The sequence below is a fragment of the Aotus nancymaae genome, unplaced genomic scaffold (genome assembly GCF_030222135.1).
Source record: "Aotus nancymaae isolate 86718 unplaced genomic scaffold, 86718_ANA_hifiasm-v0.15.2.pri h1tg000011l, whole genome shotgun sequence".
Taxonomy (NCBI): Eukaryota; Metazoa; Chordata; class Mammalia; order Primates; family Aotidae; genus Aotus; species Aotus nancymaae.
The window spans coordinates 12918755-12944875 of NW_026988422.1; the positions used below are offsets into that span (position 1 = coordinate 12918755).

At 39.7% G+C, this 26121-nt stretch overlaps 1 protein-coding gene, 1 long non-coding RNA gene and 1 pseudogene across 5 annotated transcripts in view; 1 reads left to right on the plus strand and 2 right to left on the minus strand.

The window, feature by feature from the left end:
• Window positions 1-26121, minus strand: part of LOC105723075 (uncharacterized) — a 304135-nt gene that overhangs the window by 236971 nt on the left and 41043 nt on the right. The window lies entirely within an intron of this gene.
• Window positions 1-26121, plus strand: part of CD96 (CD96 molecule) — a 97104-nt gene that overhangs the window by 51042 nt on the left and 19941 nt on the right. For both annotated transcript variants that reach the window (XM_012460943.2, XM_012460942.3), the window contains exons 8-10: window positions 4616-4708; window positions 21055-21123; window positions 21623-21694. In XM_012460943.2, coding sequence (XP_012316366.2) covers window positions 4616-4708; window positions 21055-21123; window positions 21623-21694 — 234 coding nt within the window. The remainder of the gene's footprint in view (window positions 1-4615; window positions 4709-21054; window positions 21124-21622; window positions 21695-26121) is intronic.
• LOC135274448 (small nucleolar RNA SNORD113/SNORD114 family) lies at window positions 22557-22627 on the minus strand (annotated as a pseudogene).

Sequence of the window (26121 nt, forward strand, 5' to 3'; positions counted from 1 at the left end):
CCTTCCAGGAAAGCTGGACATGATAGGGCTGCAGTCTTGGAACCATGTGGAATTAGCTGATTCTCAATCGATTTGTCAGTAGCTTTGGCAGAATCTAAGGACTAATCTAAAGTTCAAATCCCTAAAGAGAACCCTATTCCCATCATAGGCAGCAATATGTCTATGTCTGTAAAACTAATACTTTCTGATGTTAAAACAGTGCTTGATTTCAACATCAGAAAATAATGAATACCTTTTTAGGTAATAGGAAGAATACTAATTCTGATACTGAAAACATACCATAATTCCATTTGTATAGGGAAGACATTGATGTAGCATAATTTCAGGCTCTGAATGGGTGGTTAATTTTAAATTGCCAAATGAGTCTTCATGCTTTATGATCAAATATTAAAACAATTAATCTTGAGGAGTTCCATTTCCCAAAATTATAGCTTACATTCTCATCCCATTCTGGCATATATTGATGTGACTGACTTAGAAGATGCAGTCAAGGCTCTATAAAGCAATGCCATCACTGTATTATATCTCCCTATTGTTGCAAGCTCTTAAACACTTACTTCCAAACGTGCTCTCTGCCTGTGTTGGTATTGCTGCATGCTTTATGAACTCTGGAGTCAACTTCTGATGTGTGGTGCAAGAGTCATTGCCTTACCAAGCTATTATTGTTGACAAGATACTGAGATGAAGACACAGAAAAAAAATCTGCCATCCCTGAGTGCTAAATTAGAGAAATGCTAAGAATATTATATAGCAGGAAAGAGTTTTAGTGAGAGAAGGGGAAAAGTTTTGCTCTCTTTGCTCCCTTTTGTTTCCAGAAAACAGTAATAATGTTGGCGACTGTGAGGTAACACCCATTGAAGTGCTTCCTTCTCCACCTACACCCAGTCTCCCAAGAAGCTCTAGTGCTCAGTGACTCCTATTCTAGAAAACTCAGAAAGGGGATGAGATTAGGGTTAGGGTGATCAGTGGCTCTTCAGGCAGCTATCTGTGCTCCAGGCTCTGCAGACTTCCCATGATCCACAGTAACTACCACTAAGAAAAAAAAGCCTTTCAAAAATATCATGGACCAGGCACAGCAGCTCATGACTGTAATCCCAGAACTTTGGGAGGCCAAGGCAGGAGGATTGCTTAAGTCCAGAAGTTCAAGATCAGCCTGGACAACATAGTGACACTTTGTCTCTTCCAAAAAATTTTAAAAATCAGCCAGGCATGGTGGTGCATGTCAATAGTCCTGCTTACTCGGGAGGCTGAGGTGGGAGGATTGCATGAGCTCAGAAGACTGAAGCTCCACTGAGCTGTGATCATGCCACTGCACTCCAGCCTGGGCAACAGAGCAAGGCCTTGTCTCAAAAAAAAAAAAAAAAAAATCCTGCCCTGCTAGCCTGTCAGAATGTCTGAAATCATAGCATTGCTGAGTCTATTTCTGGCAGATTTAAAGAGCTGGGTTTTTGTCTTCTTTTAATCTGAAAGTTGAGTGCAAAACCTCTTGGGGTGGATAATGTTTTGGTTGTCATCACCTTTGACAGAAATTTGTTTATTAAATGAATTTCTGACTGTAGCTGTTAAGATCAAGACCTTTGGGATAGAAAGAGAGTTAAACATTGACAGGTTGTATAGGTGTATGTGTGTGTAAATAATATGTGTATGTATCTTAGCATATGGAAGGAGGAGTAATAAAAAGATATCTTAATAGTGGAACAGGAGGACCACTGTGTATTGGTGTGGAAGACCCCAGACAAATACTTCTTGTTTCATGACTCCCCTCAGTGCAGCCGGCCTCATACCCGTGACTGACCCTCCCTGAGAGTATCAATTGAGAGCTTTAATATGCATATAAATCACCCAGGGATCTTGCTAAAATGCAAACATTCTGATTCAGTAAGTCTAGGCGGGACCTGAAATTCTGCATTTCTGACAAGATACTAAAAGAAACCTGTTCTGCTGGTCTATGGACTATATTTTGAGAAGAAGGGACCTAGAAAGCCCTTGGATTTGGCTTATTTCAGGTGGACAAGATAAGGGCTGATATAAGTTCTGAGGAAACCCCAGAATTAAGCCAGCTGCCCTGTCGGAGAGACCCATGGCTGCTGCTGCCCATGAGGATGGTTCTGGGAGCCCTTCCAGGCCTCCTCGAGTGGACACACCCAGGAACGGATGAAGTGGCTTTAGGCAGCAGCTTACCCTCTTCTGACATTACGGTAAATGCAATAATCTGGAATCTGGCAGAGGTGTTTCTGGTAAATTCTGCATTTGAGTATTGGGAAACTGTTTCTTCTTTTTAGATTTTAATCACTCTCTTCATACCCCCTGAGTTTTGTTTTGACCAAGGCAGAGTTTCTACATTACAGTCTAATCTAAAACTAGACAGATTTTTTAGGCCCCACATTTTATGTTGAAAGCTGTGTTTCACCTTTGTTACACAGCAAAGTGCTCATCTCAAAATGTCTTATAGTAGTATCTTCTTAATGCACTAGGAGGCAGAACACCTCAGCTTACAAAATCACTTGGTGATGAAATATGGCAGAAAAGTATCCTAAAACTGAAATGTTCAATCAATGAAAAATAAATGTTTCCCACTGTGAAAACTGAGCATAACCTATCAATATATTCTGTTCCAGGAACTGGCAAATTCGCAACCTTTTTCTGTAAAGGGCCAGATAGTAAATATATTTTAGGCTTTGTAGACTAATTAATTTCAATCACAATTACTCAACTCTGTCGCCTTAGCACAAAAGCAGCTATGGACAATATGAAAAAAAAGGGAAAAACTGTGTTCCAATAAAATTTTTATAAACATGATTTCACTGTAGACCACTGTTTGCCAATCTCTGTTTTAATCAATATACAGAGAAAAACATCTAGACATTTATTTTCTAAGCCAATGCCCTGTCTTATTAAGGTACCACTTTGGAAGATAATGCTTGTGATCCACCAGCTGTCAGATACATACTTTACGCTGGTGGGTTTTTTTTTCGGTGTTTAGAATAAATTTGCATGCACTGATTCATCCACTTCCATTTGCCAGAATCCATAAATACGACGCAGAGCAAAACAGTGACTTCTCTTGAGGGGCATACACAATGACACAGAGTGATGAGGCGCTTGCTAGGGTAAACACAGAGGGATGAGCACATCGCAAAGATCCCCAGGCTTCCTCAGCTTGAGAAGGTACATTCAGGGAAGTCTGTGGATAAGAAAGTGTCAGGAAACCATATAAACTAAGACCAAGAGGTCCTAGAAGTCACAGAGAGAATATTATGCTTGAGAAATTGGGTTGAAATATTGCTTATTGGATAGAGGGTATGATTTGAGAGAGATGGAAGAAATGATAAGCAAAATCAGGAAATGAAATTGGGAGTGTAATGAGAACCCAAGTCGTAATTAGACTTGTGTGTCATGCTGAAGAGTTTAAACTTATTTTGGATGCATGAAGAAAAACGATGGTCATTTTGTTAACCTATTCATATACTTCCCATATAACTGTCCTCTACCTCCTCAGAGATTATTTGCACCAAAGCATTCATATACTAGTGGATCAGAGCCAGCTATGAGCACCACCCACAGCCAATGGCAATAGCAATGCTACCAACAGTGAGAATAGAACATACATGCATCTAGCTTAGAAAAACAGATTCCTCCCACTGGGAAGAATGTGCTATCAAGCACACTGGGCTATGTGCTAGCAAGTGATATAACGTAAGTAAAATATACTTGTCCCTTAACGTACATTACAGAATAGAATCAATACTATAATTAGTAATTAAATATCCAAATAATGGATATAGTTCATCAGATGTGTAACACTGTATCCAGTGACATTTCATCTACAAAAATCATAAAATCTAACTTTAAAATCATCTCAGCACGTTTAACCCACATGTTCCTAAAGTCAATAGAACCTTCTGGCATTTGTAAATTGCCTTCCAATACAACTGCTTTTTAAATACAGTAATGGAGATTTAAGGAATTGACATAAATATAAAATATAAGTAAAATAACATTCTAGCCTCTATTTCAACTCCCCCCAATACACACACACACACACACACACACACACACACGAAAAAGTTGTAGCCAAACAAAAATATTACGACAAAAGCTGAAATGTTAGAAAGCAGAATAATATTACAAGTTTACTAATGTTATATCCAATTGGATAGTTTTATCATTGTTTCTACTCTTGCTAATATAAAAATTTTCATGGGTTTATGGATTTTGTAAACTGCATGATTACTTATCAAACACTCCAAAATATTAAGTGCTATAATAGTTTTACTAGGTCTTGGTTAAGTGTAACTTTTTCCAGGAAGCCTTCTCAGACCTCCCAATCTTTACCAGTGATCCTTCATTGCATTCCTGTGGCCACCTATACTCCCACTGTCACGGTACTCAACACAATGCTTGGCTGCCTACTTCAGGCCATAGGACCTTTAAGGACACTCCCATGTCTTTCTCATTCATCATTATATCCCACAGCCTTGAACATAATAGGCCCCCAATATTGACTTGTTACATGATGAATAAATAAAGGAAAGTGGATTTAGGAACTAAGTAAATATTTTATCTTTCTATTGTAATATTTTGTTCATTATAAATATCTTTCTAATCCTTTCAGGTTCTGCAAATTCCCCAACAGACCCTCCATTGAGTGTTACAGAATCTACCCTTGACATCTTACCTTCTCCAGCCAGCAGTGTATCACCTACAAGTAAGAGTGTTTTCATACTGAGCTATTAACTTAACCAAGAAGATTGATAAAAATTTTTAGCAAAGTTGCATGATTCATGCCTGTTTCTCGGCTATAACTTTTTTTTGGCTGAAATTAGGTTTTTATTTTTTAACAGCTTTATTAAGATATAATTCACATCACATAATTTGCCCATTTAAAATGAACAATCTAATGGTTTTTAGTATGTTCACAGAGTTGTGCAACCATTACCACAGTCAATTTCAGAACAATTTCATCACCCAATAAAGAAACTCCTAAACATATTAAAGGATTATTCTCATGGCTTCAAGGAGTTAACATAGCTTCCAAAATCCTTTACTTGAAGCCCTGGGAAAATCAAGGTCAATAAATATTCAGTGAGGAATTTAAATTCTGCATGTATTATTAAATAGGTTAATAAATTGACAGTCATCCTCCAAAACAATGTTCTCAGTGAGGAATTTAAGAGATTGGTTGTAAATGGGGATAGGCCAAAGGAGGTTAAATCCTTTTAACATTAAATCTGTTCTGGTTCAAATTAATGTTGACAAAGTTGACTGGTGAGGATTATGAATTCGCTCCTCCCATCTGAGGCATCATTAATGGAGGTCAGCCTGGGTCAGCATTACTATGACAAAGGAATGGCAGTGACTCTCAAAAGCTGTCACTGATGCAACAAATTATGAATTCTCATGTCTGTGGCTTTTTTATCTAACAAAGAACCATGGTGACTCTCTAATACAAAAAAAGCTTATATTCTATGTGAATTAGAAATATGGCTTTCATTTCTCATTTAATTAAAACTATCAATTTTAGCTCAAAATGAGAACTGAAAATGGAATAAAACAAAAGCAGTCAGCAGGAATGAACAATTCCTTTACCTGGTAACCTTTGGCATATAGCCTGCAGTCACTGTCACAGGTTGCTACTTCTCAGAAAATGAAGTGGCAGAAAAGCTTGCAAACTACCCATCAAAAGTTTCACATCCATCTGAATTTTTCATGTTCTTAATGTTTTGTAATTTTTCTTTTCTTCTTTTTTTGGAGCTTCTTTTTCTTCTACTATTAACTCACCACCAGTAATAAACCACAGTTAATTATGGCATTTTTCATTCAATGAGTATTAGCATATTCAATAATAATAAAACCTTAAATCTTTCTAGTATCTTGTATATTAGTTATCCATTGCTGCATTAAAAATCCCTTGAATTTTAGCAATTTACAAAACATATATTGTCTCGTATGGTTTCTCGGGGTCAGAAATTCAGGAGCAGCCTAGCTGGAGGGTGCTAACCTGGGTTCTTTCATGAGGTGCAGTCACAATGCTGGCTGGGGCTTCTGTCATCTGAAGGCCTGATTGGAACTAAAGAATCTGCCTCTAAGCTCTAGCATATACATGGGAGATCTCAGTTCCTCACCACATGGTCTTCTCTATAGGTCTGCTTACAATATCACAGTTGGCTTTCTCTGGACCAAGTAATTCAAGAAACAGAGTGACTAAGTCAAAAGCCATACTGCCTTTTTATGGCTTAGTCTCCAAAATCGCATGTCATTACTTCTGCTTTATTATATCTACTAGAAGTAAGTCTCCAGGTCCATCTTATACTCAAGGGAAGGAGAATTAGGCTCCACTTATTGAAGGAAAGGGTATCAAGAATCTGAGAAAAAATTAAATCTACACCCTGTCATTTAGAAGTGTCTGCACATAAAATGCAATGTGGTTTGATATTCTTTACTATGAGTGGTAGACAGAGCCAACATTATTGTTCTCACTTGCCAGATGAGGACACTGAGACACTGAGAGCTTAAGTGATCACATACCTACTAAGTGACAGTGTTTTGCATTCACACCACAGTCTTATGACTAAATCTAGTTCTCACCACATTAGATATCATTTTTTCTCCAGTTGGTCTAAACACACCATAAGAACAGGAACCATATTTGTTTTGCCTTCTAGAAAATTCTTAGCACAGAGTAGGCAGTCAAAAACTACTACTTAAATAATGAATGAAAAGAATGAAATAATTAATAAGAATAAGGTTCTTTCACTATGCAGATGTCATTTAATAGACTATTTAATGCTAAAGAAAAAAGATAAAAACATATTTCTGCCTTCAGAAAGGTTGCAGTCTACTTAGAAGAGAAAGTATACACACATAAAGATAATAATTCAAAATAGCAAGGTGAAAAGTGGTGTGCCTTACAGAATTAAAATGCCCAGGGAGACGTACAAACCAGTAAGTATTAGGCTTTGAAAGTTCTGTATGAGTTCATGGGATCAGAAAATGTTACCTACAAGAAATGAAATAACTTGACTTTTGAAGTATGTATTGTTTATATTTGACTCAGTGGAGAGCTTGAAAGAACATTCTAAACAGAGAAAACAAAGTGAGCAGTTGTGCAGTGACAAAGATGTTCATGGGCATTTGAGAAAGCATCTGTAGATAAGCTTGGATCAAAGAGGTGGCATAGTGTACCAAAAAGCAGGGATGCAGATTGGAAAATGCAAACTAAGCAAAGCCTTGAGCCCCAGCTTAAGGACTCCAAATGCTATCCTTTATGAAATGGGGGAAGGACCTCATTCAACTTTATTTTAGAAAGAAAGTGATATAATTTATCATCAGATATTTATTGAGCACCCACTATGTATCAGGTACCCTTCTAGGTGCTGGGAATACAGCAATGGACAAAACTGGAAAAAAAAAAAAATGTCCTCATGGCATTTATATTCTGCTAGTTAAAAGCAGGCATGAATTTCTTCTGGTTTAATTTTTATAAGGTTAGTCTACATACATTAAGTGCTTATATCAGACCAAACACAATTCTTACTTCCGTGACAAAATTTAAAGCAAGAGAAAGCAGTTGTTACACTTAAGAAGCCTACAATTTAATATAGATTTAGTATTAATGAAGGAAAGAAAGCACAGTCAAGTAACATACTTGTTTAAAAGCAGGGTGGGGAATGCTACCTGGTCTACTATCACACTAAGACGTCATAGTTGGGAAGTCTGTGCAGAATCAAAAGACCTCTGTAAAATAAAGTCACACCACATTGGACCTGAGGATTGTGTTAGATAAGCGGTTGTCAGCCAGGGTTATTTTGCCATCCAGAGGACCTTTGACAGTGCCTGGAGACATTTTTGGTTGTCACAGTGAGGGTGGGAGGGTGCTACTGGCACCTAGTGTGTAGAGGCCTGGGATGCTGCTACACATTGTATAACACAGGACAGAAAAGCCCTCACAACAAAGAATTATTCGGTTCAAAATGTCAATAGTGCCAAGGCCAAGAAACCCTGTTTTAGATCAAGGTTTAGGTATGATGACAGTAGGAGTCGCTTACTTTACAAAATCTAGTCTGAATTTCTGTCAAGATGGCAACAATAGATTATGTTTGGAATCATTTTCTGTTTGACTTTGTATGTCAAAAAAACTCATGTTAAACCAGTGGCAGATTATGTCTAAATAAACTTATCTTCTTGGAATAATCACTGAATTATTATTGAAAAATCCAGATTTTGTCTTGGCAGACTGGAGGGTAATTGTGAAATTACATAATGACTTCCTGCCTCAGAAGCTGGTAGGATTCACCTTTGCATGTTCTTTGAAGAAAGGAAGTGAGATGAAGCATGTCCTGGAAGCCAACTTCAAAGGCTATGGTTTCATTCCAAATTCTAAGATGTAATGAGCTTTATAATCCAGTCATCATTACAAAGCTGCATGTTTGGCTGCAGGCATCCAGTTCTTAATTTTTCCTCAATGAAAGGATATTTTTTAAACAAATGTTGGAGGTCATGAAAGCAATATTCTTTAACAAGGGGAGGAGAGCTTAATAACCCATAACAAACTGTAAGAGTTACCCAGGGAAGCCCAGCTCAATTCAGCCTGAACCAATTAGTGTTTGCTGAGTCCCAGTTGCATTCTCAGTGCAGTTCTAGGAAAAGACAGGCTGACAAGCTAAGTGGCAAGATGAGACAAGTCCATGTGGAACAATCAGAGACATCTGATGAATCCAGGGTGGGGCTGTACAGACACAATTCAGGAGCTTCTGTCGCTCTGAGGAGAGAGCCCCGTGCCTTTCAATTCGCTGGCTCTCACTTGGCTAAGAGTTATGTAGCCTAAGAGAACAGGCCTCAGAAATGCCAACCGGTATGGCAATCATCCAAGACATTTATTCATTCAACTCGTAAGTATGGAGTGCCTGCAATGTGTCAGGGACTTTTGAGGTGCTAGGTTACAGTGATGAACAAGACAGGCAGGGCTCCTGTTGCTTATAGAGCTTACAATCCTGTGTGACCCACCTGCCGTGACTCTTATTTTAGTGTCCACCAGTCCCTTTGGCTCTGCCTCCGATTGTTCTGTTTGCACATGACCCATGATGATGTTGATTTTAATATTAAGTCCTTTCTAATGACTTAGCTGGTTCTTACTATCTGGGTCTTTCTATTCCTGGATGCTTAGAGTAAAATACTAAGTCCAGTCTGACTCTAACCCTCAGCCAGCACCTCAGGTAGATACAAATGATCCTTAGCAAGTGGCTGATCAGACACTAAGGAGCAGAGACTAAAGGAAGCCCAGGGACTCAACAAAACTACTGATTTATGAGTGAACATGTCAGAAATGGTGGGGGATCAACCTGGAAGACATGCCATTAGATGATTAGAAGAAAGTAAATCAGAAGTTCAGCAGTTGATAGGGGTACTGGATTCTAATGTTAACAGGGGAATACCAGAGACAGTCTGCAAGGCAGGGAGAAGACTCCAGTAATTTGCTTGTGACAGCAACTTCTGACCCCTTTGCTAGTCATGCCATGCCTGTCTTCAGGTGCCAACAGGGCACCTCAGTTGCTGTCCAATAGTTTCTACCTTTATCAACATGTATCTGCTGCAGAAAAGTAAGAAAAGTCAGTGAGTGCTGGGGGAAAAGAAGGAGGATCAGGGAAGTCTGCACGCAGTGTCTGGAAGAAAATATTGACTTAGGTGGAATAAAGATTAGAAACGGATCTTCACATTCTCATCATAAGCAAAGGCATAAAACAAAATGAGTGCAGGACATGAGAAGACAAGCAGGAGTTCTGACATTGCTTGTTGGGAGAGGGCTAAGAGTTGATTAGGTGAGGTGGAACAAGGTAAAGATGAGTTTCAACTAATGGGCTATGAGTTGGGGCTATGATCTGAACAACAAATAGCTACTGTGGCTTTTTTAGTATGTGGGAAAATGTGAGGAAAACAGAAGCTCTGTATAAGGCAGGTGATGGTTGCAAGAGCAGGGAGCAAGAAGACTAAATGATATAGATTTAAAATGGTTTATTTTCCATGATCACGAAGGTGGTTAAAAAAATTATATGGTCTGAATTAGAATGGGCATTTGTAGAAATGGAGAGTGCTACAGCAGGAGCCTCACCAGGATTGTCTGTCTAAATACAGGGGCTAAATAAAAGGCTGGCAGACAACAATCATACAAGGACCTTTCAATTTTTTTCCTAGCAATTACATAAAAATGTTTGCCAACTGCCATGATTGTTTAATAATACTAAGCAATAATATTAATATTTGTTGGTTGCCTCCAACGTGCATGGACTGTTCTAAACTAGTAAGTGTATTTTCTCATTGAATCCTCCCAACAACACAATTACTTAGGTACTATTATCCCACTTTACAGATGAAGATGCTAAGGCATGAAGCGGTTAAGTAATTCCCAAAGTCATGCAGAAAGTAGATGAGCCAGGATTGAGGCCAGACAGACTTCAGACCTTGAGTCCTACTGCCTCAGAGAGTACATGATTGGTGCTCAATAAATGTCTTTAGACACTGAATAAATCCCTTGTAGTGTGAAGCTGTTATGGGTCTTAGGAAAAGGTCAAACATGACAGCTATGCTTACATTAATCTCTCCCTTTTTTAGACCAGTGTTTTCCTAAGACATGCAGCATCTGAGAGTGAAGCTAACATTTCCTCATATGGAAATAAATTAGAGAAACCCCTCCTCCATTTGTAGCCAGCCCCATCAACACTATTACATGATTCTCACTGTAGATGTGAATCTAGAGAATCCATACAAAACTCCAGTGTTTCTCCTTGAATCCTAGAAAATTATGTTCATTGTATCTGTTTCACCACTTTCCACCTGGGGCACACATTACAGACTGTTAAAAGAACTTCTTTTTTCCATATCTGTCACCCATAAGTCAAGGTTAGCCTTCCTGATGACTAGGTTACTTTGGGTATTCATCTATTCAGTTGTTCCCCTTTGGGGTGAGGTTCCTTGGTGTTAAAGCTATCAGATGACCTATTTTTCAGTTTATTTCATAATTATTGAGTATCTACAAGCTCACCACATGATGCGTGATGATCTCTGTCCTGCTTACTGTCATCTTCCCCAAGGGAGTCCTGAAACCCTTTCTGGACCAGTAATCCAGCAATACACATTATTATTCCCCATTTAGTCAGCACATGGCCTAAACAATCTGCCTCCCACATGACAACAATGTTATGCAGCGTTTAGGATTTCACACCACATGTCTCCTTTATGCTGCGCTGAAGGTCAGTGCCCACCTTCTCCTGACCATGCAGATTGATGAGGCTGATTCAAATGTGTTTAGATGTAGTTGAAGGCCTGTATTTTCCAGTTAATGTCACTACTGTGTTTAAATGCTCTTTGTGCTGCAGGCAAATTGATGGAGAGCAATTACACATTTGTCCAGAGACTAGATGGATAAGTCTAAGTCTGTGCTATGCCAGTAGGTTCTATAGTGATAAGATGAAAGGCCAAATGGAAGTATTTCTATTTGAGAAAATAAGTTAAATTTGCAGGTTCAGTTTTACATTAGAATAAGGCAAAATCTTAGATAACGGAGTCTGACTGACCAGATAAGTTAACCAGCTGCTTGAAATTTTCAAATAACTTTTACCTTTGTACTTGGTTGATTAAATAAGTTAGACTGGATAAGTTAGCAAAAAATAATTTTAATTTTTTCCATTCTTCTCTGTTCAAATGAGCTATGTTGAATAATTTTTTCTTGGCCTCTAAAAGAAATTTCAGACAGACTCCTTGGCTTTTTTGGTGATTTTCATATAATAAATGTCATCTGGTCCCTTTCAGCCACAAGAACAGACTTGTGTCAATAATTAAAAACTCTTGTCAAATGTAGACTTGTGTCAATAATTAAAAGCTCTTATCAAATGTAGTGTCAAAACTCAAAAAAGTTAATTGAGTCCAGAACTTCTTTTCTCTCCCTTCCCCCAAGTGTGGGTCTAGCTCAGCTGGGAAAGGCTGGGATATGTGAGGTGGGGGTAGGGAAGAGACGGGGGATGTCTCTGATTTCCTGGCCTGGCTCCATCCTTTCCTCCACTCCTAGCTGCTGGTTTGGGCCCCCCTTTATGAAGAATGGGGTAAGGAGAAGAGGAGAGAGACAGGGAAGGAAGGACCTTCCTTGCTGGCTGTAATCTGACTTGGGTGCCCTCTGGATGATAAGAATAAAAATTGCCATATTGACTTCATGGGGCACTTGGGCAGATTTTTCAGAAATCCCTGACTGTCCTATTGCTGCTGTCCCTTAGTGGGGCCATGCCTCTCTTCTGATCTTCTGCTTACTTCTCCCTGCAGCCTCTAAACTTCTGAAGGTCAGCTCCTCTTGAGTGCTTATTTGCTCCTCTAGGTGTTCCTCCCGAGTGAGATTTTTTTCATGGCACCCTATTTTGTCTGGAAAAATACGCACCTTTGCCTGCTCTATGGGGTAATGCTCCTCTTCACCAGTGTGGCCCTGTCTCTCTTCTCCATGCCCATTCAGAGCCTTTAATGGCTCTAATGCAGTCTCTCCAGCCTAAGTAAGGCACCATGCCCCTTTGTCCTAAATTCCAGGACACACAGGTCAAGAGATCTGAGTCGTTCTCTCAGATCCACACTTCACTTGGGCTAAAGTGAAGGAGCGGATTCTTCGTCTCCTCCACGAGGGAGGGCCTAATGCATAGGACGCTTCAAAGGAACTCTTAGCCAGACTGCTCCCACCCTGTCACACAGCTTTGAGGCTGATCACGGACCAGCACTGACAGCCTCCACTCCACATGCCTCGCACGTCCTGCATAAGTGGGCTAGAACTCTGCTTTCAACCTGAGACTGCTCATGCCCTGTACTATGGGTCTTAACCTTAGGGACCTCATCTGAAATGAAGGTACAAGGATTCCATTTAAAAATTGTGTTCTGCATTATCCATTGAAGAGTTAAAGGAAATAAAGTGAAAATGAAGCAACATGATGAGGTGATGGTTTACGCACTGACAGGATCCTCAGAAAGCTGTAGTTCTTAGCAATAGTGTGATGGATGGAAAATAAACAGAGTTCTAAAAGCATTGGCCAAAGGTGAGGATGCTTGAGGAAAATGAAGGGAGATAGAAGAATGGAGAAAAGAGAAAGCTTTCATGTGGGTGGTTCCTTCCTCTAAGGGTGATTAAAACAACAGAAGAAACTAAGCAAACAAAATACCTACTATAGCCCTTGGTTCACAGTAAGTATCACCATTTGTATTCTATTATTAGACCCTGTAGATCAATTCGGAAATACAGTAACAACACAAGGTAAAAAAATAGAGTGGCCGATTAACCAGTCTGTCTTTGTCTAAGGGGTGTGTGTGCATGTATGCGTGTGTGTGTTTTAATAAAAATAAATAATCCAAGGTTGGAATTATGTATCTACTTGAGATGGATGCGGATGTAAACAAAACCAAGCTCAGAAGGACGAAGGCCTAGTGAAGGGAGGAGGGAAGTGGGCAGTGAAGAGCAGCAGAAATCTACAGTTGGCATGAACAGCCACATGATACCCCACTTGTCACATCCCCACGACTGCACTCTCCCCGTCTCTTGCTTTGCTCAGCCAAGCTGGACTCCGAGCTGTTTCTTCAACATGCCAGGGTTGCTCTCGTCTCAGGGCCTTTTCCCTCATTTCCTGTGCCTGAAAAACTCTTCCCCCAAATATCTAGATGGATCACACCCTCTTCTTCTTGAAATATTTGTTCAAATGTCACCTTCTCAATGAGGTACTTCATGACCACTCTTTTTGAAATTGCAGCTGCCTCCCACCCCACTTCCTGTCCCCTTTTCTGGCTGTATTTTCTCCATAGCACATTTTAACATCCTCTGTAAGTTACCTGTTTGGCTCCTCTCCACAAAAATGAAAGTAAATCTAATGAGGGCAGTGTTTTCTGTCTGATTTGTCTATTGATACAGCTATATTACCTAGAACAATGATAACACACGGTTATCAATAAGTATTGATAATTCAGTAAATTTTTTCTAAATGGAGACTTTTTTTTCAGTACAAAAAAAGCAGAGATTAACAAAGGAAGGCTTTAGGGAATGCAGAGGAAGGCTCCCTAAGGCATCTGGCTAGTGCTGAAGTCTGGGCAGTCTTGTGACAGGAAGCTGAAAGGTGATGGTGGGACAGGAAGAGAAGCTATCAAAGGCTTGCTGTTCTGGGAGGTTGTGTGCTAGATATCATGAGTGAGCTCTTCCATGGCTAGGCCCTGGTTCTGATGATGCATGCTACAGCAAGGCTAACTACACTGATAAGGCTACCAGAATGGAATAGTCTTTAGTGTCAGACAGGCTTGGGTTCAGTTCTTATCTCTGACACCTACTAGCTCTGTAGCCTAAAGCAAGTCATTCTGATGGTGGCAACTGCCTGAGTGGACTAGCTGCTGGGAGGATGCCAGCTGCAGTGGGGGAGGCATAGCTGGGACTTTGGAGCTCACGGAGGCTGGGAACAGGCGGAAGCCTGTCCCATACTGACTTGGTGGGGCAGGAGCCCCAGACTCAGGGCAGCTGCCACCACCCAGCTGTGACTCTGGACCTGGGCATCCCTGTACTCTCAGAAGCCTGGGAACACCCCTACACCTGCAGGCTCAGAAGGGCCTGCCCCCAACTCCCTGGACTCTCCCCACTCCTGGCACCTGTGCCAATTTTGGAGCAAAGCTGTGGCTGAACGCAGGCACTGTTATAATCTGGCCAGGTGTGTACATGCTTAGGGCAGTACTGACACACCAATCCCCCACCTTGTTGCCTCTGGACTTTGGGCACCAATAAGCACAGGAGGGAGGCAGTGGCTGGGTTGAGCTGAGGGCAGCTGGCTGCAGGCCAGGCATAGGTCTGGAAAGGCATAAGTCCCCAGTAAAACCTCACCTTCGGGCCAGGGATAGCCTGAAGCTAGGGAGCCAGGCTGCCAGTTCCAGGTGAAGGTCATGGCTGGAGTGAGAACTTCATTGATGACCACTGGGCCAATCAGATAGTGCTTTTTCCAGGTTCCCCCCATGGCCTCCCATGAACCAATCACCGTGTGCCTTCTCCCTTCTGAGCCCATGAAAAAACGGGGACTCAGCCAGACTCAGACAGAAGTCAGGACGGGGACTCAGCCAGACTCAAAGAGAAGTCAGGACAACCAGCTATGGAAGGGAGCTACCCACCATGGGTCTCCTCGTCCAGAGGACTTGTCTAGAGAAAGGAGCTACCCACTACAGGTCTCCTCTCCACTGAGAGCTGGACACTCACTGGGACAGCCTGCCTGTGGAAAGGAACTACCCACTTCAGGTCTCCTGAGAGCTGTTCTGTTGCTCAGTGAAACTCCTCTTCACCTGGCTCACCCTCCAGTTGTCTGTATACCTCATTCTTCTTGGATGCAAGACAAGAACTTAGGACCTACTGAGTGGCAGGACTGAAAGAGCTGTAACACAGCAGGGCTGAAACACACCTACCATCTGCTCACCACGTTGTGAGTAATGAGAAGGAGAGAAGGCCTGTAGCCCTTCAGGGAGCCCAGACCTAAGGGCCTCCTGGGCCAGGGCTGTAACACCCTGTTTGGGGCGCTACAGTTCCTGGCATCTCCAGGCTTTCAGGTGCCACAGTGTTCCCTTTGTCCAGACACCAGTGCCTGCAGCAGAAGCCGCTTGCAAGACATCTGGTCCAGCAGCAGCCTCACACAGAGCCGGCACCCATGCTGGCACCTGGGGTTTCCTACCCTGCCGCAGCAGCCAGTATGCCTGGCTGTGCACAGTGGCCAGATCCCACGCTCACTAGTTCACACGCTCCTTGCTGCTCTGCACCTGGCTCTCCCTTGACAGGTGTGGGATCCAGGCTGGTAGCACAGACCAAGCACAGCCTGCTGGGCCAAGTGGGTGAAATGAGCCCCGCAGATGTGAGCAATACTCAGGCAGAAGGCACCACTGGCCACAGAATTTCTGGCTGGCAAAGCAACACCCCAAGGATCCCGTGACAATTTCACCTCTATAGTAGTTTCCATGTCTTAAAAAATGAGAGTAATGTTATCTAGTTCATATGATTATTTTGAGAATCAAACGTGAAAGTGCATAAAAATCAACAATGAAGCTAAGACTCATACTGTCCAGTCTGAGAAGGAATGTCATGATTAAGAGTCCAGTAAGCAAAACCCATCTCAAAACAAATCAAGACCTTTATTTGTAATTTTAAATTCCCTGAAAGAGGAAACAATGACAAAATCACTATTTCTCTTACTTTAAGTTACCAGTTTCTCCTTTATCCTCCCCTTAAGCTACTTTGCAGCTGCTCACTTGCCTCTTTTATTTGGCATATAGTAGGTCCATATCAAATTATCTTTGAAATCTATGTTGTTTGGAAAATATTTTAGTATTTCCCAAAAGTTAACCAACCATAGATCTTCTAGCCCTCCTTTATCTTTCCTTTCTCTAGCAGTTAGGTCACCAGGAAGACTGGCTGGAGTATAGGTTGAAAGATTCTGTTCTGCTTAATGATGTCACATGGAGATGACCAGAATTAGCTATTTCAGAACATGTTTCTGGCTACCCACTCAATTCAGCACTGACTGGAGCTGTCTTCTAACTTAATTGAATTTCCAGTGATAGCATAGAGTGGGTTTTTTTATTTTCATGAGAAAATTTTTAAAGAGTTAAAATAGAAATGGGCCAAGAAGGTTTCAAACCTCCTCATGTAACCTCATGGCCATTTCTGAACTAGTATAAAAAAAACATTTTGTGTGAAGTAGTGTTCACCTCTAAATTTCATATTTCCTGGAAATATGGGTCATTATAGTGTATCTCTGGATACTTGCAATATTTGACAATAATAAACATTCACATCAAAGAAGAAATAAACAATCAGCAAACAAAGCCATCAACTCCCTGTCACTGAGTTTGGCATATTACTTGCCTACATAGTAATAGAAAACACTATAGAATATTGAAGAGATTTTGCTATGTTGTGAAGTATAAACTGAGCCTTAAAACAAAAGGCACAAAGCAAGCTGTCTCACATCCAGAAATACATGATCAATATGAATCTTTCAGAAACATGGCTACAAGAAATGCAAATAAAATTTTTAAAATGCTGTACATGATATCAAGAGACAGTCAGACATGTTCTTATATAGTTACAGAATCTCCAGGTCAGGTTCTAAGAAGGGATTTTTAAAAACAAAACAAAACTCCTAAGAAGTAAGCAGTGTTTCTGCAACTGCATGCCACAGTTTGATCACTGTTCTCCTGTTGCTGCTGATGTCTCAGATATGCCCTGTGGCAGGTAACACCCCAGCTAGTTCTCACAACCAGTTCAACTCAGCACACAGAACAAACACTCCTGAGGACTTGTAAAAGCCCAGCAATGGAATGGACAAGTGCCAGACATGACTATTACTAATCCATGGCATGTGAGACCACACACTGGGCCTTTGTACTGGCTACTCCCTCTGCCTGAAAGCTCTCACCCTCCCTCCACTGGCCACAATCTCCCAATAAATTCCTTGGGAAAACTTTCCTGGGACTCTGACTGGGCCATCCCCCCTTTAATATATTCTGGTATTTGAATTGGCTTATGTGATCCTCTGGTTGATGTCCATCTCCTTCATGAACTTAAACTCCAGGAGAGCAGTATTCCCAGTGCCAAACACAATGCCTGAAATATAGAGACTCCCAAATGTTGGTTGAACAAATAAAAGAATGTGTGCAGGGAGTAGAAAGAGAGGACTGTGTGAAGATTGTTAGAGATCAGATCATGGAATGTGAAGGGGCCTTAACCTTGAACTATGGTATAAAGTCAGAGAGAGAGGGGTAGATTTAATTCCTCTAGGAACTACATAATTCTCTAAATGGCTTTAACTCTGGCTTCTACATAATGAGTGAGGTCTCACAGTAAAGGGATCAATCTCTTAATAATCTGTGCAAGCTGATTCAGACCCTCGGGTTAAAGCCTAAGGAAAATTCAGCTGGAGACCAATATGACTGAAATAACTTAGTGCTCCCTAAGAGACTAAGTATCACTGATCCTTTTGTTCCCCACCCTGGACATATATTCGGCCCTCAGTGTACTCCACAGCCCTGTGTGTGAGAAGGGTAAAGCGACACAGATGTCTACATCGGGGCAGAGATATAGTCACACAAGGATTAAGGCAGCATGCATTCCTGAGGCATGTTTCTCTCCCAACAAGGTCCCTGAATAACATAATAGGTAGAATCAAATGAATGAGTTCTTCTCCTGCAGTGAACTTTGAGAAACGATTTATGTCACGTTATTTTCTGACCTCCAGAAGAGAACATTTAATTAGTCATTTTAATGTAAATGAAATTCCCAATCAAGTTATACTTCATCAGGATTCCTGTGATTTCCTGCCAGAATTAAATCACATGTCCTGGTCAGTGCCAGCACCCAGTGTGGGCAACCAGGCTGGCATAGAAAAGTGTCTGTTGCTTGCAGGTAAAGCCTTTTTAAAGGCTGCTGGCAGTTGCTTATTAGACTGAGATTTCTAGGTAGTGGTCATGTAGTTTACAAATAAATATTAACTTCTTTGATGTTTATTTCCTAGATCTTTTTTAACATTCTCATTATAACTATTGTTATCATAGCACCACTGTTAAAAACAATTATTTTGAATTTACTTACTAAGTCTGTCAGCAAATACTTTTGGAGGTTAATTCTCAGCATGAGAAAGAGAAGGGAGGGAAAGAAGGTGGAAAAAAACCATCTTTATTCATTAGGAAGAACTTATCATATCTCAGCATCTCATACAGTGTTCAAGTACTTATAGCTAATTTATTTTTTTCTATATATTTTTACCTTGCCTTATCCCAAAAGGAATATTAAGTAACTTTAAAATTACATAACAATACAGAATTTTGAAGAGGTAACTGAAGGAATTGCTTTAGAGAAAACAAAAGCAACATCTTCTCAATGAATGAAATAAAATTATAAATCACTTGGTGATCCATAGATTAGTAAAATTGTATAGTAAGACAGTGGTCCGGAAGCACAGCTGCACTTAATGCAGAGACAGACTGGGCCCTCCTCTAGAGGGCGTGGTGGAGCACAGTCCCAGGAACATGATCAGGGCAAGTGAACAATGGTGATCCCTCCCGATGTTCCAACTATTAGACTGTCATCTAGTGTCAGATAATGGGAAAATCCTCAGTACTAAAAGAGCAATTCCACAGTGACTAGGAATGTGGTTCCAATACTAGTTCAAAGCAATCTACAAAAGCATCATATATCCTTTAGGTAAGCAATCTTGTGCACTTTTTTTATTAACACAGCCTTTAGTGAACGGTGGGACGCAGTGAGCTAGAAGTTACAATTACTGCACAAGAATCTGGTATTGATGGCTCAGTGAGATGGCAGAGGAGAAGAACTGTAGGTGATTCTGCCAGTGAGAAGTTACTACCCTACCGTAAAGCTAATGCCCCAGCCTACCATAACACTCTTATTTCTGACAATTAGCCCTTTTCTGGTACAACACTTTGGAATGTAGTTCTTAAACTTGGGCCAGGCTGAGGAAGCAGGGATTAGTTACCTTAGATCAACTTTCTTCCATAAAGACCAAGGAAAATGAGACAATTGTGGAACTCCTCAGGAGATTCAACTGGCCTATAGTTAGAATATGCTTTTATTATCAACATCTGAACTAAACTGCAAGTTTTCTGTTTTATGGCTTCTAAGATATACTTTTTAGCATTAACTGTATTCTAGGCACACTTCAAAGTATTTTATATGTATGACTCTTTTAATTAGGAAGTCACAGCGTAGTAAGTATCTCTTTGTAGTTCACTGATGGGCTTCATTGCAAAAAAAAAAAAGTATCATTGATTACCTCTGGATGTGAACCTCTGGTTTATAAATGCATAATCCACAATGCCAACTTATGTATTTGATTTGATTGCCCATGTTCTCTATTTAAGGCATGCCCTTTCACAGAATCGAGGTACCAGGAAAGCTGTCTGCCATTCACTACTAACTAAAGCTTGAGGATGAATAAACATACAGGCTATCATACTGTAAGGATATTTTATAGGATACTTTACACATTATACAGCCCTCTTTTTATGAAGATCTGGGGAAAAGTTTCTTTCTAATTACAATAAAAAGAATAACTCTTTTAATAACTGTATTAATAATAATGCTGCTTTATCTTATTATATTCATCAATCATATAACCTGAACTCTTTATTTCTTAGCATTTGCTACCAGAAAGGTCAGACCAAATGTGGGGCCCATATCTACTAAAAGCATAGGACATCACAAAATGCTCTTTGTGCACTATCCTCATTTAGGTTTCAGCAGGACTCAACATATTTTTTCTACTATATTTTCCTTGTTCATATTTTCCCTTTCTGCTTTTATCTTCTTCTATTGCACATGGATGTAAACCACCTTGAATACATTTTGGAACAAAGGAGAAATACATGCAAAGTGTATTTAAAATTTTTTCTTTCCAAGAGATATAAACATGATTTCAGTGAACTGTGGTTGGATATTTTTCTTCTTTAATCTACCTTGCTTTATATAATAGCTCTAAAATATAAAGTTATTTTCAAATGAATATGAATCAGTCTTTCATTTGGGGGGAGTAAGGGGGAAGGAAGAGAATGTACAATTATGGAGTATAAAGATGGAGAAATGAGTTTGCAAACTAACAATTGAAGTAAATATGAAACCATACTTAGTATGTAAAGATACTATTTTCACAGTTGTATTTGTGAAAATTCACTATAAGGTAAGTCTCATGAGAGCAGGGACCCTGTCTTCACTGTTTATTGCTATAACCCTAGCATGCAGAATAGAATCTGACACACAGTAGACACTAAAATAATATATTTTGAAAGTGTGAATGTAATGCATTTGGAATTAGGAGAACTGGGTTAATAGCAAAGCAATGATATTGGATGTTGGTTATTTAACCACAAGCATATTCTTTTTACATTCCGTCTCATCATTTATAAAATGAGGCTATTCACTAAGATTCTTTCCAACCCTAATATTCCAGGCACAGGTAAACATATGAATATAAATACATATAATAATTTGGAATTTTGTTTTCAAACTAGGATATCCGGCTACATCTTCAGTGACTCTTGGAGATGTGAGTGCCTCGAAGCCAAACAGCACTCCTCAATGTGAGTTTGGCAAGGTTTTCCTCCATGATTGGAAAGAGACAGCACAAGTTTTACTACTGCTTCTATAATGTTGATGTTTCAGCAAACAGCTGTATTTTTCATTTGATGTTAATATCTTGGTTTTGAGTTACTCTACACTGACTATATATTAATATAATAATTTCTATAGTCTTAAAAAATAAGGGTTGGTGACTTATTATATTGTAGCTTTTATTTGTCAAGGGATTTTAAGGCAATATTAAAGTAGTCTTCACAATACTCTCAGTGATCTGAGTTAGTGACGAGAACAGAAAAAGAACACAAATCAGTGACAAGCTGGCATTAAATATAAACTACAGAGTTTTGCTTAATATGCCAGCTAGTGTTCCTGCATAGGGAAGCACATTTTCAATTTCAGATTTCCCAAAAGTCACATAGATTAAAAATTCTGTGCATCAAAGCAAAGTTAAATTACAGCTTTCTAAAAAAGCTGTATTCTGAAAATAATTTTGTCTTTCAGCCAGCAATTCCAGTGTGACAACCCGAGGCTTCAGCTACCCCCAGACCTCCAGTGGGACAGATGCCAAAAATTGTTAAGTATAATCGTGGGTCCCTTGAGTCCTCTGAACTTCAGTCACTCATCTGACACATATATTGAACAACAACTATGTGCTTTGTCTGTAATAATATTCACAAATGTTCACAAAGTATCTATCATGTTTAAGGTATTGTTGTAGATGCTGAGAATACACCCGTGGACAAAAACCATCTAAGTTCCAAATTCTGATGAAGGGGAGACAGACAAGTGGTGATAAGTTATATGAACAAAAAGCACAGGAGGGAGACAGTGGGAATCAAGAGTGAAGGGTTGCCATTTTAAAAATGGGTGGTCTTGAAAGGTCTTACTGAGGAAGGTGACATCTGAGTGATGATATAACCAATCAAGCTGAAAGAGCAAGCTGTGAGTATATCTGGGAACAGAGCAAACTAGCTAGAAAATTCATATCACTAATAAAAATGAAAAGAGGGAGACAAATGTGAGGCCAGAAATTATTTCATTGTATTTTTAATCTGGCCAACTAGCAGTAGGGTCTGTGGCTGCTGCTTTAGCAGGTACAGACAGGGGTTGAAGAAGAAATATATTGCCTCTTAGTGGTATAAAACAACGATCAGTGTGGTGGGGAAGTGGTAAGGAAGGAGTCAGGAACAAAAGGAGTGAGGCAATGGATGCCACAGGGGCAGAACTCTGAATTTAAATGCTAGACTCTTTGCCACAAAGAGTAATGTGTACGTCCCTTTGGAAAACATTTAAGTTGTACAGTTAAAACCTTTAAAAGTATTTTGTATCCACTTGCTCCCTCATTTCTGGGAACTTGTCCTTAGGCAAGAAAGAGAGGAAAAGAACATGAACAGGACTGTTCTTTGTAGCATTATTTATTTATTTTATCCCTTTGATGGACCTCAGGCTCACAAATTTGAATTAATCATAATATTTAATTCATGAGACACTTTCATTATTGGTCAATGCATGACCCTCTGTAATTTAACATATTTCTGTTAATAAATATGTTAATAGTGTAATAGACACCTGTGAACCCAGTACCCAAATACAAGAACTGAAAAGACAGTATTCAGAAGGGGGAGCATAGAAAGACATCTAAAAATAAATGGAACTTAAGTGTCTATCAAAATGGCATGGCAGATTACTGTGAAAAGAGGAGACTGTTCAGCAAAGGAACCTAGAAATAGTAATTATTGATAAGAAAAAAATTAAAATGTACCCCTGCCATGCACATTACACAAAAATAAACTCTATATAATTTAAGATCTTTACATCAAAAGCAAAACATTAAAACATGTTAATAAAATGTGGATTTCTTCCTGCTTTGGAGTAGGGAAGGGCTTAACAAAGAGACATAAAGCCCTAACCATAAAAAAGATGTAAAAATTAGAATAAAATCAAGAAACTTATGTTCATCAAAAGACTTCTTTAAAAAAGTAAAACAAAAGACAAACTACTATCTGGAGAAGACATTTGCCACAAATATAATTTAAAATGAATCAGGAATATATAATTGATTAAAATTTTATATCAAAAGATTGCAAAGAATGCCTACATAATAACAAATATGACAAAAAGTAATAGAAAATGAACAAAAAGTCACATCACAAAACATGAAACACACGTGGCCAGAAACATCTAAAGAAATGTCCAGTCTCTCTGGTCATCAGGAAATATAAATGAAGACTAGAATTAGAAAATCATTTTACATGTAATCAATTCATAAAAATTAAGAAATCCTGTATTGCCAAGTGTTGAATAGGATTTATCCAACATCCTATCAACGTAACTTGTCTTATGTTACTGGTGGTACCATCACTTTCCACCATCCTTTGGCATTGTATTTTAAAGCTGAACATGTGCATACCTACAATCCAACAGTTCTATTTCTAGATATTAAAAACCCCTCCAAAATTAGTACATATGTACAGAAGATATGCACACAAATGTTGGGAGGGAACACTGTTCATATAGCAAAAGCTTTAAATAATCTAAGTGGGTATAGTCAGGAGGGCAGATAAATTGTAGTATACTAATAAAATATCATATTAGAAAGCAATAAAAAATAAGTGAATAGCAATCATATACAACAGCATGAATAAATCTTAACATGCTGAATTAAAAAGTAAATACCAAATAACAACATATGGCATAATATTTTCTAATGAGATTTTAAAGCAAGTATAATCAAACAGCATATGCCTTAGACATACTATAGGATATAAAATTGTAAGCTATATAAGTGGATAATAAATATAAACATTTAGGATAGCATTTGCTTTTGATGGAGATACAAGGGATGAGACAGGAAGAAAACATTTATGGTGTTATTTATAGTAACCCAAAATCTGTGTACATGAATAGGAGTGAGAGAGTGTTAGGAGTGAGAGGGTATTAAGAGGGTGAAAAATTTGTTCAATTATAAGAAAATGTGAATATGAAGAGATAACTCAATGAGATACTATGAAGCCAGTCAAAACAATAGTCATAATCCTGATCCATTCCTCCTCACTGGGGGGGACCTCAGAGTCAGGGCCTCCAGCCACCCCCTACCCAGATGTATCTACAGACAGAACTCTGAAGTCTCCCTGGGACAGATGTCTTGTGGGAAGGGTGGGCCACCACCTTGGTTGTTTGGATGACTCAGCCCTTCCAGCCTGCAGGCATTGGAGACTCCTAGCTGAACAGAGCAGAGGCAGTTCCCCAGCACAGCTGTTTTGTTGAGGCATCACCAGACTGCTTCTTTAAATAGACCCAGATCCATTCCTCCTCACTGGGTGGGTCCTCCCACCCAGGGCCTCTGGCCAGCCCACCCATGCTCTATGGCCAATAGAGTTTCTTCCTAGGACAGAGTGCCCAATGGGTGGGGCAGACAATTGCTCTTTGGGCATCTCAGCTGGTCCAGGCTTTGGACCTGAAAATCCCAAATCAACTGGGGGCTGAGGGATCCCCAACATAGCACCACCGCTCTACCAAAATGCAGCCAGACTGCATCTTTAAGCAGGTCCCTGATTCCATTCCTCTTGCTGGGTGAGATCATTCAACTGGAATCTCCAGCCACCTCCTACAGGCACACTCAGGCCAGCAACAGGTCAGTACCCCCCGGGACAGAGCTTTCAGAGGAAGGGGCAGTCAGCCATATTTGCTTTATCACAACCTTCACTGATGATACCTCCAGGTACTGGAAAAACCAATGTGACTAGGGTCTGGGGCAGACCCATAGCAAACCGCAGCAGCCCTACAGAAGAGTGCTCAGACTGTTCAAAGAAAAACAAACAAAATACAAAACACAAAACAGCAACAGCAAACACACACACAAAAAAACCCATCCAAAGATCAGTAAACTCAAATATTAAAGGTAGGTAAGCCCACAAAAATGAGAAAGAACTAGCACTTAAAAAAAAAAAACTTAAAAACACTGAAAAAAAAAAAAAAAAAAGAAAGAGTGCTCACATTCCTCCAAATGACCACAACACCTCCCCAGCAATGGTTCAGATCTGAGCTGAGGTGGAGATCACTAAAATAACAGAAGTAGACATCAGAACCTGGATAAAAATGAACTTCACTGAGCTAAAGAAGCACATTGTAACCCAATGCAAAGAAGCTAAAAATCATGATAAAACAGTGCAGGAGTTGACAGCCAAAATAGTAATACAGAAAGGAACATAACTGACCTGATAGAGCTGAAAAACACACTGCAAGAACTTCACAATGCAATCACAAGCTTTAATAGCAGAATAGACCAAGTGGAGGCAAGAATCTCAGAGCTGAAGACTGTCTTTCTAAAATAAGACAGGCAGACAAAAACAGAAAAAAGAATGAAAATAAATGAACAAAACCTCTGAGAAATATGGGATTATATACAGACCGAACCTATGATTGATTGGGGTACCTGAAAGAGATGAGAATGGAACCAATTTGGAAAACATACTTCAGGATATCATCCAGGAGAACTTCACCAACCTAGCAAGACAAGCCAACATTCAAATTCAAGAAATACAGAGAACCCCAGTAAGATACTCCATGAGAAGAACATCCCCAAGACACACAATCATCAGATTCTCCAAGGTCAAAATGAAAGAAAAAAATGGTAAGGGCAGCCAGAGAGAATGGCCCAGTCACCTACAAAGGCAAAGCCCATCAGACAACAGAGGACATCTCAGCAGAAATCCTAGAAGTCGTAAGAGACTGGGACTCTATATTCAACATTCAAAAAGAAAAGAATTTTCAACCCAGAATTTCATCTCTGGCCAAACTAAGCTTTATATATGAAGAAATAAGATCCTTTTCAGACAAGCAAATGTTGAGAGAATTCATTACCACCAGACCTGCTTTATAAGCAGTCCTGAAGGACATACTAAAAATGGAAAGGAAAGACCATTACCAGCCACTACAAAAACACACTGAAGTACACAGACCAGTGACATTGTGAAGCAACCATATAAACAAGTATGAAA